General features: G+C 35.8%; 1 protein-coding gene across 3 annotated transcripts in view; it reads left to right on the forward strand.

Annotated features, from left to right (window-relative positions):
* Positions 1-20,869, forward strand: part of LOC140159116 (broad substrate specificity ATP-binding cassette transporter ABCG2-like) — a 76,029-nt gene that overhangs the window by 13,245 nt on the left and 41,915 nt on the right. The window contains exons 1-4 of one of the 3 annotated variants that reach the window (XM_072182472.1): positions 4,202-4,383; positions 7,566-7,613; positions 16,906-17,102; positions 17,892-17,951. In XM_072182472.1, coding sequence (XP_072038573.1) covers positions 4,372-4,383; positions 7,566-7,613; positions 16,906-17,102; positions 17,892-17,951 — 317 coding nt within the window. In that variant the 5' untranslated portion in view covers positions 4,202-4,371. Of the gene's footprint in view, positions 1-4,201; positions 4,384-7,565; positions 7,614-16,905; positions 17,103-17,891; positions 17,952-20,869 lie in introns of those variants that run through there. The other 2 variants (XM_072182473.1, XM_072182471.1) reach the window with 2 other exon arrangements.

The raw sequence follows: 20,869 nt of genomic DNA on the forward strand, positions 1-20,869 counted from the left end.
TTAATTGCATTCAATAGAGGGCACTATACTAAATTGTGATACAACTCCCTGATTGATCAATAAAGTAAGCGACTTTAGCCAGTTCAACGAGTAACTCAGAAGCTAGCTGAGACCATAATGGTCTCAGCTCAGAAGTGAGAAACTTGTGCAATGATGGCCCAATTGAAGGCATTTGGTCGACCATTTCGGATATGTGACCCATCACATCGAAACACGGCAGTTGTCGGAAACCCACATTTAAAGATAATAAAGAAAATGTGCCCCGAAAAATAAAGAAAATAATAAGGAATTTGAATCCTATTTGTCACATACAATCACCATTCAACACACGACATCAATGGAAGAGGTGTCATTTTAAAGCTTAAAAACGGTCCTTTAGTCTGGTAAAGAAACCCACAAGTTCATTTTTGACGACAACTGCCGTGTTTCGATGTGATGGGTCACATATTCAATTTGATATAGTTTTGGTATTGCCAATGGCAAGTTACTTTCCTTTTTAATATTATTCAGTAATACAGATGTAGATTTCAGAAAGTGAACCCAAATTTCGCTGTTTTGAAAAACTTTATTTTGATGAAACAAAGAATGGAATATGATTATTTGATTTTAAAAAGGGTAAATTAAATAATCATTTAAAAATGGTGCCTTGACCTTTGCTGGTTTTTTTTCTTCATTTTGTCACATTGAATCTATATGGTGCATTTACTCTTTAAACCTTATGCTCTGGGCATATTGTTCCCGATATTGTTAGCCTATCATCATCATCATCATAAACGCTTCTCGTCATCAGCAGTTTAACATAGTGCCATCAATAAAGTTTCTCAACATTATGTCTTATATGATAGAAAAATAATTATCAATCACGAATCACATGGTTTTATTTAAAACAAACTCATATTTACCATAAAAACAGTCATCTCTCACTGTGACACGCGATATTCAAAATTCCCACGCCAAAATTGTCTAGGGCAATGACATCCCAATAATTCAATGAGGCCTGACGACAAATGAACACAAATAACCATGACGTCATTGCTCTAGAATATTTCGGCGCGGGAATTTTGAATATCGCGTGTTGAGAGATTGCTGTTTTTATTCGTTTTTATGGTTAATATGAGTTTGTTTTAAATAAAACCATGTGATTCATGCTTGATAATTATTATTTTTTTTAACATATAAGACAAAAGAACAGCTTTGGCGGGACTTCCTCTTTAAAAGGGAATTTCGTGATCCACATCCTCATCCGGGCATTTCCCCCCCCCCCCACTTTCCTCAAAAAAAGTTTTTATACCACTTGAAACCTCTGGTTACATAATGTTTATGTATAACCAAAAATGTCTTGCAGATTAATTCGTTTAGCAAAAATATCGTCAAATTTGAATTTCGTTCTGGTATAGGCCTACCAGAAAGAAATTACAACCGGGGGCTGAAAGGTGAGAGCATGATTTTTGGCATTCGGTGAGCTAATGAGAGCAAAATGTACAAAATATGCGGTCATTGGGTGAGAGAGGGACCGTTTGGATCTAAATTAGGGGGGGGGGGAGGGGCATTTGGGTGAGAATATGACTTTTTTTTTAGGCTGGGGCCTTTGTGTGAGAGCCTAAAGAAGCCTCAAAAATTGAATTCCTATAGTTCTTTTAAGAATGGCTTCAAATGGTTATTTCAAAAGAATTAACACAATCAGTGTCAGTGATATAATTCCCGGGATATAATTATATGAGGCTCGTTGCTGTTTAGACTACTCCGTAGTCCACTTGCCCATTGTGCATACTCTGGATATTGTATTTAAGCTTAAAACTTTCACAACTGATCTTTTCAGTCACCGTACTCCCTCTGTTTGTTAGCTTCCCAAGTGGACTAGGTCCTACTTACTTTGGATTGCGGTTTACATGCTTAACACGGTTGTCAATGGATGAGATTGTTGGATTTCTGGCCTACTAAAATTGGCCATGATGTAATGCAACTTTAAATGGATCTGGCTTGTGATTGGTCGCCCAGATCTCGTTATGGTTTACCTGTCATTACAAATTTCATAATAAAAGTGTCCAACTCGCCAAGGTCCTGACCATTTAAAATTACATTGTGATATATGTAAGGACAAGGTTACCTGCCCAAATCCTAGTATAAACATTTAGTAATTGTTGGTATTTAGTTCCTGCACAAACCTGCCAGTTGACCAGGCCAACGCTTTTGGACCTTTAATAACTACATGGTACACAACTATGCGGCCTTTGTGTTGGCGGGAACATTAAACTCTCAGTAAGTGCATGAGCGCGTCTTGTACTTGCTTGCGGTTAAATTGGACTGATAAACAAGTATGATTGACAGTGTGTGTGTTAGGGACTTTGCCCGTTCAAAGTCCCGTTTAAAATGCAATGTAGGCTACATAGTCGATTTTTAACTCGGACTTTCGCGATTTATAAACTGGTAGATTCTAAAATCAGAATTGTTCCGAATTGAAGTGCCAATATAATTATGACATTATGATATGTTGCATTCAATAATATAAGCCTACGTACCGTAAAATGGGGTAACTTTGGGCACTTTTCAGAGTTTTTAAACCACTGCTTCCAAACAAAACCAATTATATTTCTAATTAACTCTTTTTTGTGACATTAGGGGTCCCTTCTACACCTTGAAGTTGAAAAAGATTTTTTAATAATTTTGCAAGGGTACCCTAGGGGTTAAAAATGACCTGACCAAAGTTACCCCGCCTTTGGGGCAACTTTGGTCATAGTATTACATTCCATGAAGGAAAAAAAATTAAAAAAATTGATCTTCGCTGAATATGGGCAAGTTGTTGTTTTTTGTGACATTTGACACCTTGCAAAATTAATCAAACACACATCCTTGCTCACAAATATTGATTTTCATTTTTTCTGAAAAAAAATGTAAAAAAATGCTGATTTTTGGTCAAAAATGCCGCTTTTTTCGTAAATTTCAAGGAAATTACACATGAGCGACTACTATTTCTTCCAAACATATTTCTTAACAAATTGACACCAAATATGACTAAAAAGAATATTGCTGTACGAAAATATGACCATTTAAAAAAATATATTTGACCGACCAAAGTTACCCCGCTGACCGAAGTTACCCCATTTTACGGTACACTTTACTTTTACTGTCACTAATATAGGCTAATTATAATGGAGCTCAGACAAACTGGTATTTTAATAAAGGAGAGAAAAAATCAGAACCGGTTCGGATTCCGTTCGGATTATTATATATTTTCTCAGGCATGTATCCTCTGGATCCTCGCATTTAATATTTAATGTCTCATATTGACTGATGTTCTGCCAGGCCTGGCCAGAACACAGAGCTACACAGTATAGATAGGCCGCCCTCTCTAATTATAATAAAATTATATAAACTTTTTCATAACAATTTTATACTTAAATGTAATAAATATCAGTATAATTTCGAGTTCAACTGAATGCTTTCATCATGATTAATAACATGCTTTTATTTATCAAAAATCGACTTTGGCATAGTTGCTGTTCAGATGGAAATATAGGCCTACCGGTAGGCCTATCATGGGTCAAGGTCTTTGGGTGACAGATCTAAAGGAAAAATATGGGGACTTTGGGTGATAGAGCATGTGCTGGTATATGGGGTCTTTGGGTGATAACGATGGTGAAAAAGGGGTCTTAACAGCCCTAAATTCTTGTCACCTCCAAAGTTGGAGTGCCCTCTCCCCCCAGGCCTTATATTAAGGAGGCATATGCCTGGACCAGCGGCTAAAATCCCAACTTTTAGATGGCTCTTGGTCCTGTAGTTTGTAGTGTAACATATTGGACACACCAGGAGCCAAAACTTGGCAACCATGGGGTAAAAAAAAGCCTGGGTGCCTGGTTAACATAAGCCTTGTCCCCCCCCCCCCCCGGATTTCAGCACGCATCACATCAATGCTCCCATTTGGGCGCCCCATTCCTTTTTTAAAGGAATTTTTATTCATTTTTCGTCAACACAACAACACAAGACATCGATGTTGCCTGTGGTTCTGCCTGTGGTTGGTCCGTACCGCCCTGAAATTCATGAATTTGTGTTGCTGTTGTTGTTTTACCCCCTCATCCAATATGTGTTGATAATTATTTGGACATTGAGCCTTTATCAGTATTATTTAATTTAATTTAGTGTTGTGGCTGATCTCAGGTTGTGGTGTGATCATTTCAGTCATTCCGCTGGCTCAGTCCCACTGTGACTGCACTGTCATGACTGTGTGATACGTCAAGTTCATTTCATGATTGTACACAAGTTTAAGCTTACCTTTTTTTTTGCGTAAAACTGGAACATTACTAGTGAAACTTGAACTGCCTTTATTTCATTTAATTTGATTTTGGCAACAGTCGTTTCAACGGGAATTACAGGATGGATGAACATGTAAGTCACTAAGTGATGTTTTTTTCATTGTTTTTTTCATCATTTTTTTTTACAAATCTGAAATTGTCGGTAGGACACATTCATGACATTTGTATTGTGAAGACATGTTCATACATACACGCTAATAACAGCGCTCGTGGTTGGTCGAGAGCCGGGCATAAACAGCGTTTATGCCCGGTCTCCCGGATGTGTGTTCGCCGGGTAGGAAAAATGAAGGAAAATTATGTTTTTTAATGATGTTATTTATAATTTTTTGTTATTATTTTTATGAATTTGAAATAAGAATCGCAAAATGTTCTGGTATGTATGAACGGGGTTCATTCATATATTTTCATGACTATAAAGGTTGTTTATTTATGCCCTCGTGGGCCCCTCTGTCATAAACAACGGTTTTATAGACTAGTCATAAAAATATATGAATGAACCCCTAAATTCGTACATAGATATGATGTGTTATTATGGATACCCCACAGAGGAGAAAGAAAACAGAGGGCGTACCACCAGTCAAAGTCTCCGCATCATCCGATAATGAGGGTCAATTGCCCGGCCGATTGTTCCATGAAATGTGACGGGCGAGACTGCTACGCAATTACTGCATATTTTCACGCAACGCTCTATCGCGTATACTTGAAGGCACGCAACGCTGGCGTGATTGTTAGACACGGCACGATCAAACAATCGGCCCTCATGAATATGCGAGAACTTACATCATATAATACACGGGGACTTTGACTGCAGGTGGTACGCTCTGGTTTTTTTCTACTCTGTGGGATACCCCCATCTCATTTGTGTAGTAAAAAAAATTAGGGATGGATACAGATATCATGCAGCAATAGTTAGATTTCATAAACAGATCGCTGTGATGAAAAATGATGCATTGTTTGCTTTTTACAGTAAGTCATTGTCCATGTTATTTTCAGTCATTGTCAAAAACAATGATTGCCACGGCACAGAAAAATGCAGAATTTTGAAAGGGAAATTTGCCCATAAATTTGCTAATGTTTGACCTACAGACATGGTAGACCCCTCATTTTTGGGGATGGATAAACGGCGAGTTATGACTCATAAGACCAGGTGGCGAGTTACAGTATAAGGCCAGGTGGCGAGTTACAGTAAGGCCAGGTGTTCTTACTGTAACTCGCCGCCTGGCCTTACTGTAACTCTCCCATAACTCGGCGCCCCATAACTCGCCGACTTACCGTACCCTCATTTTTAAGTTACCGTACACCTTTTTAAACAAAATAATTTCCATGTGACTGAAATATCCTACTATGATCATCCCCAATTTAATGGCTATTAAATTACAGCTTTTTTTTTCAGGGTTGTTTGATTTAAATCACAGCGATTTTTACTCAAGAACTCTGGCTTCGAATTTGCATACGATAATTACGCATTCGATGCTAGAGTGAATTACGCATTCGATGCTAGAGTGCTTTGCTATGGTTTTTGGGTTGGACAGCGGTGCAACTATTTGCACCGGAGGTTATTTATTCTGTTAATGTTGAAATTTGGATGATTTTTCGCAACATTTTTGATGCAATCGCCTGTCGTGATCGGCTGTGTTTACTTCTGAACTTCCATTGCTTTACACGGTGTCATCATGCTTCAGCGAATCCAACTAGATTTTGAATGCAAAGGTCTCTAGCCTATAATGTGAAGCTATCTGTGAGCAAATTCTTGGCTAGACTTCTCGAGCAAGCCAATTTAAATCATTGACTTAAATCGCGATGTTTCTGCAACTTTTGGATACGGTACAATTAAAATACCTCTATGTGACCATCCACCACAACTGAGCCCGGATGTCTCCACTCTCCAGTGCCACTATTGAGATATGCTCATTGAACTTTAAAACAATAAACAATAGGAAACAACATTAACAAAGGATTTATTGACTGTTTTATTGATTTTTCACTACTTAAATGTCAAGTACTATAGACATGATATACATCATTTTAAAGCTAATTTCAATCAGAATATTTTGTTTGAATATCTCAAAAATGATGATTGGCGAGTGGCGACTTCAGGGCTCAGTTGTGCTGGATGGTCACATATGATGTCACTTTACATACTAGTACATCTATTGCTAAAAATTCATCTTGAAGGTGCAGAATTCAACAGGTTTTTCCCCATGATTTTTTGCCAAATTTTCTCTAAATGTAATTTTCACATGTAAAAACATGTTTTGAAATTTTTGTGTATGTATGTATGTATGTATATGTCTAGCATTCCAGTGGTCTCTTACAATGCCACGTAAAAAAAAAAGATGTTTGGGAATAAAATTATTATCGTTCGTCAAGGAATAATGCACAGAATATCAGGGTGTACCGTGTGGCACCAAGCTGATGATATTTTACTACCAGTACCCGGGTACATGTAAGAGAGTCGGCATTGGGTTTCCTGGAAAAAAATGAAACACAAACAATTTTTTGTTTGTTTACAAGTCAACCATGAGTGAAAAAATGTGTCAGGTACCTGGGTACAAAATAACCTGAGAATGCCAGGCTTAGTGCACAATCTGAGGTTATACTAGTCTGTTCCGAACCCAGGGTACGTTACATTTACAATGCATACAGCCTGTAGTATGGCCCTCTATAACAATAGGCCTACCTACGCCTACTGTACGAAATAAAGTGTAGCATCAACACGTCTGTCAATAGCCTCAGATTGAGCATGTTAAAAAAGACAACAGAGCAAGTTTGAATGATTTTAAATCCCATAGAACACCATTTAAACTTGGTTAAGATTTGAAAGTGATTTGTCTTTCATTTTACCTCATAATTAGTTTGGCTTAAAATGACCAAAGAATTATAACATTTTATAATATTTGGCAAAGAATAACCAGATTAAAATTCGACCGAAATCGTTTATAGCTTTAATAATTGAGTCTGTGCATAATTTGCAATGATTTAATAATTTACAATGAGTTAGATTGGATGAAATAAGCCCGACCAGGCCCTGATGATAGAAATTCAACTCTGTGATCAAATAAACTTTTCTTGAAAATTACAAAAGAAGGATGTTTTTTAGACCAAGTGTCCAAAAGTTGTTTCAAATTTGAAACATTGTCTATGAATCACATTGTACCTTGGACAAGTTAATATTTAATTTCTGTTTCGATAAAATATGATGAATATGAAACGACATGTATATTCTTTGTATCCTCCATTCATGCTTTTCTCAAGGACTCTCCTCCAACTCCAGGTGAAATACAAGTAAATGTAGATAAAGAGGTAAGACCATTCATGACGATTGCCTAAGACATTGTGGCACGAATGAATGAACAATTTGATATATTTTTGTTTCCTTTGGTAATTTGTGTGTTTTATCATCCATATTGGACATTTCATTGTTCACATGATTCATAAATGCATGACATGGACTCACATGACCAGTTCAGGTTTTTTGCGTAGCTGCAACCCTGAGCTGTGCCATGTGTGTGTTTGTTTCTGCCTGTGAAGCATGTTCAAAAGTTTTAGTTAAAGACCATGTAGATAAAGTACATGTATAATTATCTCCATGCATGATTTTGTTAAATGTTTTAAAGCTGTCATATACAGTACATGTGATCATTTTGTGCAAATGTGTTTGTATTTACAGAACTTGCATTATAAATTTTGTGTGTACTTCTCTGACAATAAAAAACAGCAACGACAAAGGGATCAGAAAGCAACGTTTGCACAGTATTTTTGGGAGACAAAAGAGCACATCCCCATCAAATTGCATTCTGAATACGAGGAATGTCCTGATGATATCAAATAATTTAGATTTTTTGAAATTCGCGATAATACATATTTTATGGCAAATTGTTAAAAATTGATATTTTTGACATTTAACAGTCATCAAAGTAAACTGTATAAATCTAATGATATGTGGACAAGCCATCCATTATTTGAAAATTTTGACCTTTCGTATTGAAGATACAACTTTTCCCCAAAAACACCGTTTTTAAAGGTCTTCTGGGGAAAAATATATACAAAATTTTCAAATAATGGGCGGCTTTTCCTCCCAGCTACATACACCTTAAATAGATTTATAAAGGTTACTTCAAGGACTGTTAAATGTCAAAAATATAAAATATATCAATTTTTAATGATTTAATATCACATATTTTAGTTGAAATCATCAAGACATTCCTTGCATTCACAATGCAATTCTAGGTCTGATGTGCTCTCATGTCCCACAAAAATATTATGCAAACATTGCTATCCGATTCCTTAATTTGATTAAACTTGCATCAGTTTTTTTTATGATCATACATGTAAATTGTAAAGAAAGCAGAATTGTGTTTACTGTAATCTTCCTGTTGTATGTTTATGTTTTTATTGTCACCCTTTTGAATTCCGTCTTTTAAATTTCTTTATTCATTCCGTCTTTTAAATTCCTTTGTTCTATACCCTTTAAATTGTTTTTCAAGTACTATTTCTCTGTTTCTGGGGAAGCAGTATCTTTACTATCACATGTAAGTTTAATGTGAATATTGCTTTTCTTTAGGGTTGCATAACTCTAGGCCTACTCCCTATTTCAGAAAAATATTAGCACTAATTTTGTTTTTAATTAAAAAATATCCTGTTTTGCCAAATGAAACATAGCTGAATCATTTCATTTTGTCGACTAGTACTAAAAAAGCTGAAGTTGTGCAACCTAACTTTTCTTTTGTAATATCAGTGGTGGCACCTGGGGTTTCTCAAACTCTGGCCCCACAATCAAAACAAGAAAATCACTAAACGTTCCATTATTTTGGGAAGAAATTACCACACTTTTGGCAAATGTTAATATTTTTACCCCTCCCCCCCAAAAAAATATCACTTTGCCCATGCCGGTCTCCTGGAAAAATTTCTGGTGCCACTGCTGTGTTATGTAACATGTGTTGCATGATTATTTACACCCATTGCATGATTGTTTGTACCCCTTAGTTAATATTATATTTCATTATTGCATGGCAGTGCATGTTTGCAAATTTTAAATGGTGCATGGTGTTATCCAATTTTTTGTATGATTCTGTTCATTTTGCCTTACAAGATCATAATTTTATATCCTCGCTTTCTTTAACTTCCACTACTTTTGTGAAATTGCTCATAATACAACCAGAGAAGATAAAAGAAGGGTGAACAAAATTATATGCTTGAGATAATCATAATACTGAAGCTAATTGTGTTGCGTCTATTCATCCTTTATTCACAAGTAGTTAGACAACCACTTTCCCTTTGATGTGCAGTGATGTGATATGTGAGATCGCCCAATGGCGCCCATGGTTGATCAATTTGGACTCCAGAATTGGAATTATTTCCAATATGTGTACATCCATATCAAAACGATGCACTTGTCGGCTGCTACATGTGCCTCATTTCACATAATAACTAGGAATAAATATCAGACTCATCTCAAGTGGAGGTCACTTCAAATTATCCCCAAATGACATGGTTATGGAATGTCCTCTGTATTAATAAGTCATGTGACTTGGGGGTGATATAAAGTGACCCCCACTTGAAATGAATCTGGTATTTATTCCCATTTCCCAGTTATTATGTGAAATGAGACACATGTAGCAGCCGACAAGTGCATCCTTGTGATATGGATGTACACATATTTCTATTTTGAAAAGTATGAAATGCATTTGTACTTGCAGCTTTCTTCATGTTTATCTATATTTTCCCCTGGTATTGCCTGATAACCCTCAATCCAATTCACCAACAACCAGCATGTTTCTAGTGATGCTTAAAATGAGGGTTGTGATGTGTACCTGAAGTATTGAAAACGTTTGACCAATTCAGTTGACATCTAAAAAAAGATTGTGAACCTTCAGAGGGACTTTCGTACATAATCATGATAATGTGTGATGTAGGTCTGTATTTTTACTGTAGAAATCCTACAACATGCCGTTGTTTTAGATTTTTCAGGTGAGCTGTCAACAGCTCCTCTTATGGGTATTTTTTAATACTCAATAGCAGAATTTTAATACCCTCAAGCGGTATTTTAATATCCTCAAGAGCGGTTTGAACAGCTCTCCTAGAGCTGCTTGTTCAAACCGCTCCCCTGACCTTTTTAAGGAGATTAGCCGAGCTGTTAAGGAGAGTAGTGGGTGAATGAGTTCTACATTCATTCCTGATAAAGGACACCCCAGATTAAGTTTTTCTTTTTTTCGGTTTTGTAGTGTCCCTGGACCTAGACCTAAATGCTAGGATCATTCATGGTTGACCTAAAAAAAAAAAAAAATTCAAGATGTTTTGTATTTTTAATATGAAAATTGATAATTTGTATTCATGTCATAGTCTATTAATGATTTCAAATTGCATTGAATTTGAATGCATTTTGAAATCATTAATAGAGTATGACATGAATACCAAGTATCAATTTTCATATTAAAAATACAAAACATCTTGAAATTTTTTTTTTAGGTTAACCATTTATGATCCTAGCATTTAGGTCTAGGTCCTGGGACACTACAAAGCCGAAAAAATAAATAACTTTAACTTTTTTTTTTAATTTCTGAAATTTTTCGGAAATTTGGGGTGGGACTTTAAGTTTACTCGAAGGTGAGACTATACTCGCGTCAGTAGGTACTAGTATATAATGCATGCCTTTGGGGACCTAGAATACAAAAAGTGATATTTTGAATTGAGTAAAATTCCTCTCAACAGATTCGAGTATGTTTTACTGATATTTAGTCATAATTTGTGAATAAACTTCTGGGAAACTATATTGTAAAGTCATAAAAAAACAGCTCCCTGATTACAATTAAAGGGAGTAATTAAGAAAGCTGTGGCCAACCCGGGGTTACTCAGTATAAATGACCATATAGGGACGTGCACGCAAATATGGGTAGCATTTTCAGCCTTTAGGTATATCAATGACCCATTTTTCAAAGCCTATTTTGGTATATGAATGGGTCCTTTTTTCAAAATCTCTCAATTTTTTTTTCGGAAAATAGCCCAATTTTTCCTTAATCTAGCCAAAATTTGTAAAAACTAATTTGAAATGGATATAGGACAGCATTCAAGCTTTGACTTACTTTTTGTGGCCAGAATGGTGAAAACATAAAGTGAAAGATATCCTACTTAAGGCCAGAGTAATGGAAGACACATTCGTCCACGCCCGAATTTGAGATTTCTTGATATTTATCAACACTAAGATGTATTCTTTCACTTGAAACTGATAAAATACAACTTGTTAATATTTACACGTATTTTTGCTTGATTTATTTTTTTCATGACACGGCTACCACCGAAAACTACACACTTCCCCTTAGCAAATCGGTGCCGAACTGTGGCTGAGAACTACGCGAATGCAAAATATTGTGATTACGCAGCGATTCGCGTCAGCGTGACGCCAGGCGCAACTCTGCGCGTATGTCCAACGCAGTCAAGGCGCATTCGGTATGTTTTAAACGCCGGCATGGCCGGCAAATGCGGTGTAAACAAAACACAAATTTGCAGTCAAAATGCCACTTAGATTTTGTAATTATTTTGAATTTTGGCGCACTAAAAGCAGACATTATAAATTCATTGTTGCAAAAGATGCATATTAAGAACATGCACCAGGTACAGCTTTTACAAGCGTGAAAGTCTTGCCATTTTAAAATATAAGGACATTTTGTGCATAATTTTGACATATTTTTACTAAAACGTCGATTTCTCATAGTTCACTTTTGACAATATTGCACGATTTTTGTGACAAGATAACTCGAAAAATATGCAAGCAAAAGGTAAACTTTTTGCACTATCGTTTAGAATACATCAAAGTCTAGGGAAGGTTTTCTCATTTTTTCAAAATATTTGTTTTAAACAAAAATATACACCATTATGTGCAATTTTTAGCTGAATAGAATGACAAAATTGCTTTTTTCACATGTTTTTTTTAATATTTCAAAACAAGAGACGAATTTCATAAAAATTAAAAAATCTTCCCTAAGTTCATGTCTCTTCTTCATTAAAAGCTAACTGATTTTTTTTACTCCTAACTGATTTTTTTTTAAGTTGTCACAAACAAATTGGGGTAAAAAAGTAATTTTTTGTGATTTTATCAAAAACTCGAGATTTTTGAAAAAATCTGACGTCACCATGGGATTCCTTGACTCATTTCCTTTCCAAAAATGTATAGTTTTATATACTTTGGAGATACAATTCAGAAATAATGATGCTCGAAAAGGTCCATGTTCTCTCCCATTACTCTGCCCTTAAAGGAACATTTTCTAGGGTGAAATTTTGTGTAGAAACTGAATCTGACATAAAAAATGCACAATTATCAACTTGAAAATTTTCCCCATAGCACTGTACAGGTATATTTCTGGCGAAATCCTCAAATATGAGTGAAAATTTGCTCTAAAAAAAATAAGTCCTTCAAAATGGGGATACTTAGGGCTAAATAAACATAAACTTGCTCTAGAGGGAGGTATTGGCAAGAGCAAGTTTGTGTTTGTTTAGCCTTAAACCTCCCAGTTTTGAAGGACTTATTTTTTTAGAGAATCCATTAATTTTTTTCACGCCCTCAAAATTCTTAGGGTGGGGGTAGCAAATTGCAAGTTATTTTCTTTTCTGTAAATGAAGCTTACTTATTTATTATATTACCATTTAGCTATTGAAATACTGAGCAAAAAGACACTTAAAGCATCCCTGTAGCTCATACCATTGTGGAGATATGGCCTTTTCAAATAGAAAATGAGGCAAATATCGTACTTTTTTCCAAATCAATTGTCACCCGAACGCTCAAGTTTCTACTGCTGCTACGAAAATAAAGAAATATGTTGATCCCATTCAATGCTTTTAATATCACAATTGTACCCTTGTTACACAATTAGTATAGAAAATTAGGCTCTATTTAATAGTGTTCATGTTCATACACTCACAGGAAATCTGCAAGTCAATTTTTTTGTCACCCCAAAACGGCTATTTTCGGCCAAAATCGGACATAAAATTGAATTTTTCTTAAAATCTATAAAAGATAGGGAGTTTTAAGTGCCAAAATCTGAAACTACATGATATTTTACCCTTGGAAACATATAAACAATCAAGAATGTTTATTGTTTTCACCCCTAAATAATTTTTTCACACTTTTGTCCGCCAAACGTAAGTCAAAGCTTGAACGCTGTCATACATGTAGGTGTAGGGCTGGCACTTTCGCACAGGGGCATTCGGTGAGAGCAAAATGTGAAAAGTATGTGGTCATTGGGTGAGAGCATGATTTTTGGCATTCGGTGAGAGCATAATGTAAAAAATATGAGGTCATTGGGTGAGAACATGACCTTTTTTTAAATGGAATCTTTGGGTGAGAGCCGAAACAGCGCAACAGAAACCTCGAAAATCAAATTTCTAGTTCTAAATGGTTTCAAATTCAGTGATAAATGAAAGTTGCTGTTAAAATTGAACATGTAAGGGTCTTTGGGTGACAGATCAAATGAAAAAATAAGGGGTCTTCGGGTGACAGAACATGTGTTTGTAAAAAAATATGGGGTCTTTGGGTGACAGCGATGCTGAAAAAGGGGGTCTTAACAGCCCTACATACGCGTCACCTCCTTAAATTTGGCCGAAAATTTTGACTTTTGGTATATAAATGGGTCCAAATTTCTTGAAAAATTGGTATATTTATCCCATGGGTCCACTTTCAAAATCTCAGCGGCACGTCCCTACCAAAACCAAACTTGAGTACCCCCCCTGGTGGCCAATTCATAGCTCCAGGTCTCCTCAAAAGAGAAAAGTCCTACTTGGACATGGGACTGGGTAGATAAATATTTCAAGTTTAAAAGTTATAAAGAACCTTTGGAAATGAATAAGTGATGCAAAATTTTGGCAATAACAAATACTGAGTCCTCCTTTTGAACTGGTATGGAGATAAAGAAGGCTTGTTTAATTTCCGTAAACAGATGCATTGGTAATGGTAGGATTGTAGATAATATTAGTTAGGTTTTTGTTTGTCAAATCCGATAAATATTTACTCACTGACTTGAGCTTTAGCCATCCAGGCTGATGGCTTGATAAAGTTTGTGATCAAGCCATCAGCCTGGATGGCGAAAGCTCAAGTCAGTGAGTAAATATTTATCGGATTTGACAAACAAAAACATAACAAAGCTTGTTTAATTGTTTTGCTATTGTTTTGCTAGTATTATGATTGAATGGAGTATCCTAAATCAAATGCCAATGTAAAAAATTACATTAACAACCCAGCTTAATCTGATATTTTAATAAAAATTCCTTTAAAAAAAAGAATGGGGCGCCCAATGTGAGCTTGGACGATATGGTGAATTCCATGGTGTGTAGATTTGGTATTATAATGATTTTTCTAGGGAAGAGTAGAAGATGATCAAATGCAAGAGAAACTGATATTTTAAAAAGAAGGCTCTGTAGCTACATTCATACCTGTAGCCAGGATTTTTGCAGTGCAGAATTTCCAAAAAGTTAACCCTTTTCCTAATCCTTTCCTAACAATACATACAAAAAAGTGGACTTATGCCCCTAAAAATTGGTTTTTGGTGTGGGGCTTATGTTATCATCCAAATGGTTGTTTGGTTTTTCTTTATTTGGCTGTCCGGGCAAAAGCAAATTCATTGTCCACTGTGCAGCTCCGACACAATAACCGATCAACATCATTATTATGTTTTCAGGGTTATTAGGAGTTAAGGTGGCTGTGTACTCTCAGATATGCATGTAGTAAAAGTGCAATAACTTTGTAATTATTCGCATAAGATATATAAAAGTATACATTTTATGAAGGCAAGACATCAATAAATCTTAATATAAATACAGATTTGGGGTAAAAACAACAATTATGAAGAAAATCACAAAAAAGTGAGTTTTTGGCAATATTTGTTAGGTACATCATAACAAAAAACACTCTTTCCAAAATATTTTATTTTGTTTTTAGCTCAATCTTGAGGCTCCATTCCAAAAACGTTTTTTTTATTTTTTGATATTGGCCTTACTTTTTGAGATATTGACCATATAAGGCATCAAATTGAACTTTTTAAAATTCACAAACGCCTATTTGCACAAAATGATGCCTAAAATCATAAATAGACCAAAATATAAAAAATGAGAAAACCGTGTCTTGAATCGATCATGCTTTTTACGATGATCATATTTGCTTACCTATAGATGTTGTATTTATTGAGTTATCGTGTACCTAAATCGTCATTTTACCGAGAAAATGAACATTGAAATAATGGCCGTTGAAGTTTAAAGTGGTCACATTATGCACTTTCATCGAATCTTACAGGAGAATGCGGCAGTTTTCGTTTTTCTACCTTATATAACGTGAACATCGTGTAAATCCACAGCCCCTTGAGAAGTTTGAGCGAAATCCATTCATAACTTGATATTTAAATCGGGGGAAAGAACTTGAAAAAACACACATTTTATCAGCTAAAACGGAGCCATTTGACCGCTAGGTTTTGTGAAATCAGTGCTTCCGTGGTGCTTCCATAAGATGCGCCGCGCATGTAGATAAGCGTTAGCGTGTGCGTAGCGTGTTTGTGCGTTAACAAATTGCGCGATACATAACGCGATCTTGCTGATTATGCTGCGTGTACCCTGCTGGTACAACAAAGATTTTCTTTCCTTTTCAATTTCAAATACGAGTGGAATAGTGAAATAAAATCCTTAAAATATTGCAGTTGGAGTTTACAAATCTGGATTTTCATTCCTTGTATTTATAAAAACATAACAAAGTACAAACTTATCAAAAAAACTCAATTTTGCGAAAGAAACCACGTCTAGAGTACACAGCCGCGTTAAGAAAGCCTAATAATGATAATATTGGATGGCTTATTTCGCATGATATCAAAACATATCGGATTCGTCATACAAATATCGAACTCGCCGTTGGCTCGTCCGATTTTCTTACGACTCATCCGATATGTTATGGTATCATGCTCAGCCATCCAATATTATATCAAACTTGGTATGTGGATTGGATATGGTGGCCTGATGTGCTGTGTCATGTTATTTGCATATTTATGAATATTAATGAGCTTATTTGCATATTGCACTTTTTTGTGCAAACCTCTGTTATTTACACACCTTTGTGTGGGGGCCACCTTTATTACGAACTGAGTAATTCTAATATGAAAAAGTGGTCAAATTGTTCCAGAAAAATGCAACTTTTGTCAACTCCCGAGTGTGTTACACCCCTCCCCTCAGCTGGCTACATTTGTAAAGGAATGGCTATGTAATGTAGCAGCTTGAAGCTCCCAAAAATATGCTAATATGCTTTTAGCAAGGCTCCAATACTGCTTGCACTTACTTATGTTTATATAATAAACAGTCGCGATACAACTCAAATGTTATACGTAAAATGGTGTGATACAGCTCGAATACTGTATGGAAAATGTTTTACAGAGACCTTTTTAAAATGTTTCATTGTTTCTGCTGCACTACATCTATATCATCTATATACACAATTGGAATCCAGTAAAAGAAGACAATATCCAAATTCAAAAATTTTTATCACAGACTTCGAAATAAAAAGTTTCTTTTTCTCTCATAAATACAAATTGTTGCCAAACTAATTTTAAGCACGTGTATTTCCTTTCAGGATAAGCTGATTACCCCTAATCAACATGGTTACGGTACAGGCAACGGTGGAATCATCTATTCCAACGATTCACACGTGGTGGATTTTTCAAAAAGCATGGAAACTGGATCCACGGTGTCATTTCATGATATCAATTATTCTGTGAATACAAAGATTGATGGAGTGAAGGCTAAGAAAGTTATCCTCAAAGATATCAAGTAAGTTAAATATTGCATTACCTTCTCCATTTACACTATAGTCATAGTACTGCCACAGCTGTCACCCCCTCCTGCACCTCGTCAAGTTGCAATCACCGAAGGGGGACGTTGAAGATCAGAACTCAGAACCCCAAAACAAGCCTCCCGAATTAGGCTGGATGTTCAAGTTAGAACCCAAATTTAGTCAAGCATCCTGAAAGGAGGGACGAATAAGTCTGAACCGCAAAACAGGCATCTTGAAAGGGGGATAAATGAATCTGAACCCCAAAACAAGCATCCTGAATCGGGGACATTCAAGTTGGAATCGAAAACAACTATTCCGAAAGGCTGATGTTCAAGTCAGAACCTCAAAGCATGCATCACGGAAAGAGGGCGGGTGTTCTAATAGGAACTCCAAAACATGCATCAATCAAGGGATTATGGAGTTTTAACTCCATAGTTTTGCCTGTTTGGGTTCCGATGTGAACGTCCTCCCTTTCAAGATGCTTGTTTTGAGGTTCCAACTTGAACGTCCCCCTTTCAAGAGACTTGTTTTAAAGTTCAGACTTATTCGTCCCTCCTTAAAAAAACATCACTGACAAGTTAAGTCTGTTCTGATACTGATTGTACTTTGTTGCTAACCAACTGTATTGGCACAGATTTGAAACCTACAAAATCCAAGAAATTCAGTTAATCGATTATATTACTTCGCAGATAAAGTAACTATGTGTGCTATTATTTTTACCCATTTTGTACAATAACATTTTATCACATGGTAAAAATAATCAAATTCTTATGCTCTGTTCACAGTGGTGTCTTCGGACCAGGAATGAATGCCATACTGGGGCCTACAGGGAGCGGAAAAACTTCGTAAGTACATATATTTTGATTTAGTTTGATTCATTTGAAACACTTGATCGTAATACAAATATTTTTTCAAAAATACATGATACATGACATAATGATTGTGTCTGTGGCCCTGATTTGGGCCCTGTGATGTAGATGACCTTGTTGAATCCCCCCTCTCCACCCATGTATACTGACCTGGGGGGTCCTGCAGTGGCGGCGCCAGGAATTTTTTTTTCGGGGGCATTAGGGGCAAAGTGAATTTCAGGGGGAGGGCAAAATCAACAAAATTTGCACAAAATTACCGCAAAAAAGTGGAAATTTTCGTAATTTTTGTTTTTTTCTGGGGGCAACAGGGGGGGCAAGAGTTCTGACTGGTCTGCCACTGGGTCCTGATGTAAATACAGCCTTCTTGACTACTTTTCCCCTCCCCTCAGGGTGATCCCTTCTATATTATTTATGTAGTAGAGCTTCTGTTACTGTTTACAGTATTTTAAAATGATCATGATGCCAATAACAAAATTACATGTAGTTCGAATGACATGTCCAGGCCCGTACACAGGTGGGTGCAGTCGCACCCCCTCCCCAAATGTGCAAAAGCATACAAAATGTCCCAAAATATGACATTTTGGGAGCGTTTATTTTATGAGGAAAAGTCCACTTTTTACAAAATTGCCCCCCCTTGGAAAAAAGGTCCATTTTTTCAAAAGCAGCACCCCCCCCCAAAAAAATCCTGTGTACGGGCCTGGACATATGTCTATATCCAGAAACAATTGAGCTACAGCACCATTGGTGATATTTAATTGTAACAAATTGCACTACATAAATTAAATGTAACATGTCACAGTTTTATGATAACGGATGGCACTTATAAAGCTCTAATTAATGATATCAAATTCCACATAATATTAGCAATTGCAATTAATTCAATTATTATTGAATTAATTGATATTTGTGATAAATTAAATTATAATTGATTACACAAGATATATAAATGTGATGTGATCAAGCAAAATCAGTCAGAAGTCGGAAATATTGATTTACAGGTACAGCCAAACAAAAATGGAAATTTATAATTTCTTTTGCTGTCTTTTGTTTTGGAAACTCTTCAAATGTTCATACCTTTGGAACTAAATGTTTATTTTCTATATGGTTTTCTGCAAAATGTAGCTTTGCAAATGCTTTACACAATCATACATGTAGAAAACTGAAAATTGAATATACCCGACTTCAGACTGATTTTGCATGATCGCACCACAATGTTGTGTAAGTAGCAATGTTGGCAGCAAACCAAGAAGATTGGGTAACCAAATATTATGTAACTATTAAAAGGACAAATGTGGGCAGGAGTTACATGTAGTGGTTATTCCTTCATGTAATAGCTTACACGAAATAATTACATGAAGGATCAACCCCATTATGGGGGTATTTTAGCCCAATGCTGTGTTTCAAGATTTTCTACTACTTTCAAGATATTTCACAGGTTTTGAATCACACCCCTGTAATATTGATCACTGCATACTGTGTTTGGTCAGGGAAGGATCTCACTTCCCTGGTTTGGTATATATTTTCCGATGTATGCATCATCCCTATATCCTACTTGATGTTTTGTTTTGTTTACCTTATACTCCTACTGTGGTTTCCTGTTGTAATTCTGCAGTGGTTCATTATCTAATTGAATACCTGAGTGGAAGAAGGGCCCAACTCCAATTTTTTTACAAAAATGAGTTAAACCCAGCATTTTATTGCCAGCAGACTGCTCTTCCTTGTGTGTGAAAGATGAGCCACAATCCACTCTCTATATAGTCTTCCACGTACTCTTAATCATGGTTTTCATGGAAGAAAGGCCCAACTCCATGGAGTTGTGCCCTCTTCCACAAATAAACAGGAATTTTGTTCATCCATGAAATCTGCTTTTCGCTACAATAAACTTTCATGCTAACATATTACATGCTTCTACTTGTGCAGTTAATGGATAATTTCCAAATTTCTGGAGCTATTTATAACATATTTGTGACCCCTCGGCACAACTGAGCCCGGATGTCGCCAGTGCCACTATTGAGATATGCTCCATCGAACTTAACAATAAACAATAGGAAACAAAGGATTTATTGACTGTTGATTTTTCACTTCTTAAATGTCAAGTACTATAGACATGATATACATCATTTTAAAGCTAATTTCAAGCAGAATATTTTGGTTGAATATCTCAAAAATGATGATTGGCGACTTCAGGGCTCAGTTGTGCCGAGGGGTCACATTTGTACTTGCACTTGGAGTATATTAGTGGAAGAAGAGCCCAACTCCAGTTCCTATTAAAACCTGTACCGTTGCCATGGAAACATCATATATGATTTCGAATGTATGTAATACTGTATGTTCATGTATTAAAGGTCCCCTGAAGATGAAAACATTCTGTCTATTAAACTGAATATTAAGTTTATTCTTAATATCTCAAAAACAGTTTTGATGGAGTTGGGCCCTTCTTCCACTCAGGTATTCAATTGTTCACTCAAAACTTGACACACTGACCGTTAAATGACCCTCATTACAACAATCTATAAATTACAAAAGGGCTGTATACTAATACTATTACTATGGACCTTGAATCTTGGTCTTTTATATCATGGAAGTATTACTTCCACAATTTAATAGGTTATTTTCCAGGTACGTTTAAAAAAATCAATGTTTTTCACTTAAAATTAATATTTTATTGAAAGACTAGTCTTTTGCAGGAATCTGTTATTTGGATTCCTTGCGTTATTTCCTTTCTGAAAACGTATTCTTTTAAGTTTTCATCATTACATTTAGAGATACGATAAAAATCAATGTCTAAATTACTGCCTCGAAGAAGGCATACAGACTAGACCTAGTAACCAAAGATGGAACTAATGATGGTTCAAAATCGGTTCATTTGAATTATGATATCAAACAGTATGCAG

Source organism: Amphiura filiformis, chromosome 8, assembly GCF_039555335.1.
Source record: "Amphiura filiformis chromosome 8, Afil_fr2py, whole genome shotgun sequence".
NCBI lineage: Eukaryota > Metazoa > Echinodermata > Ophiuroidea > Amphilepidida > Amphiuridae > Amphiura > Amphiura filiformis.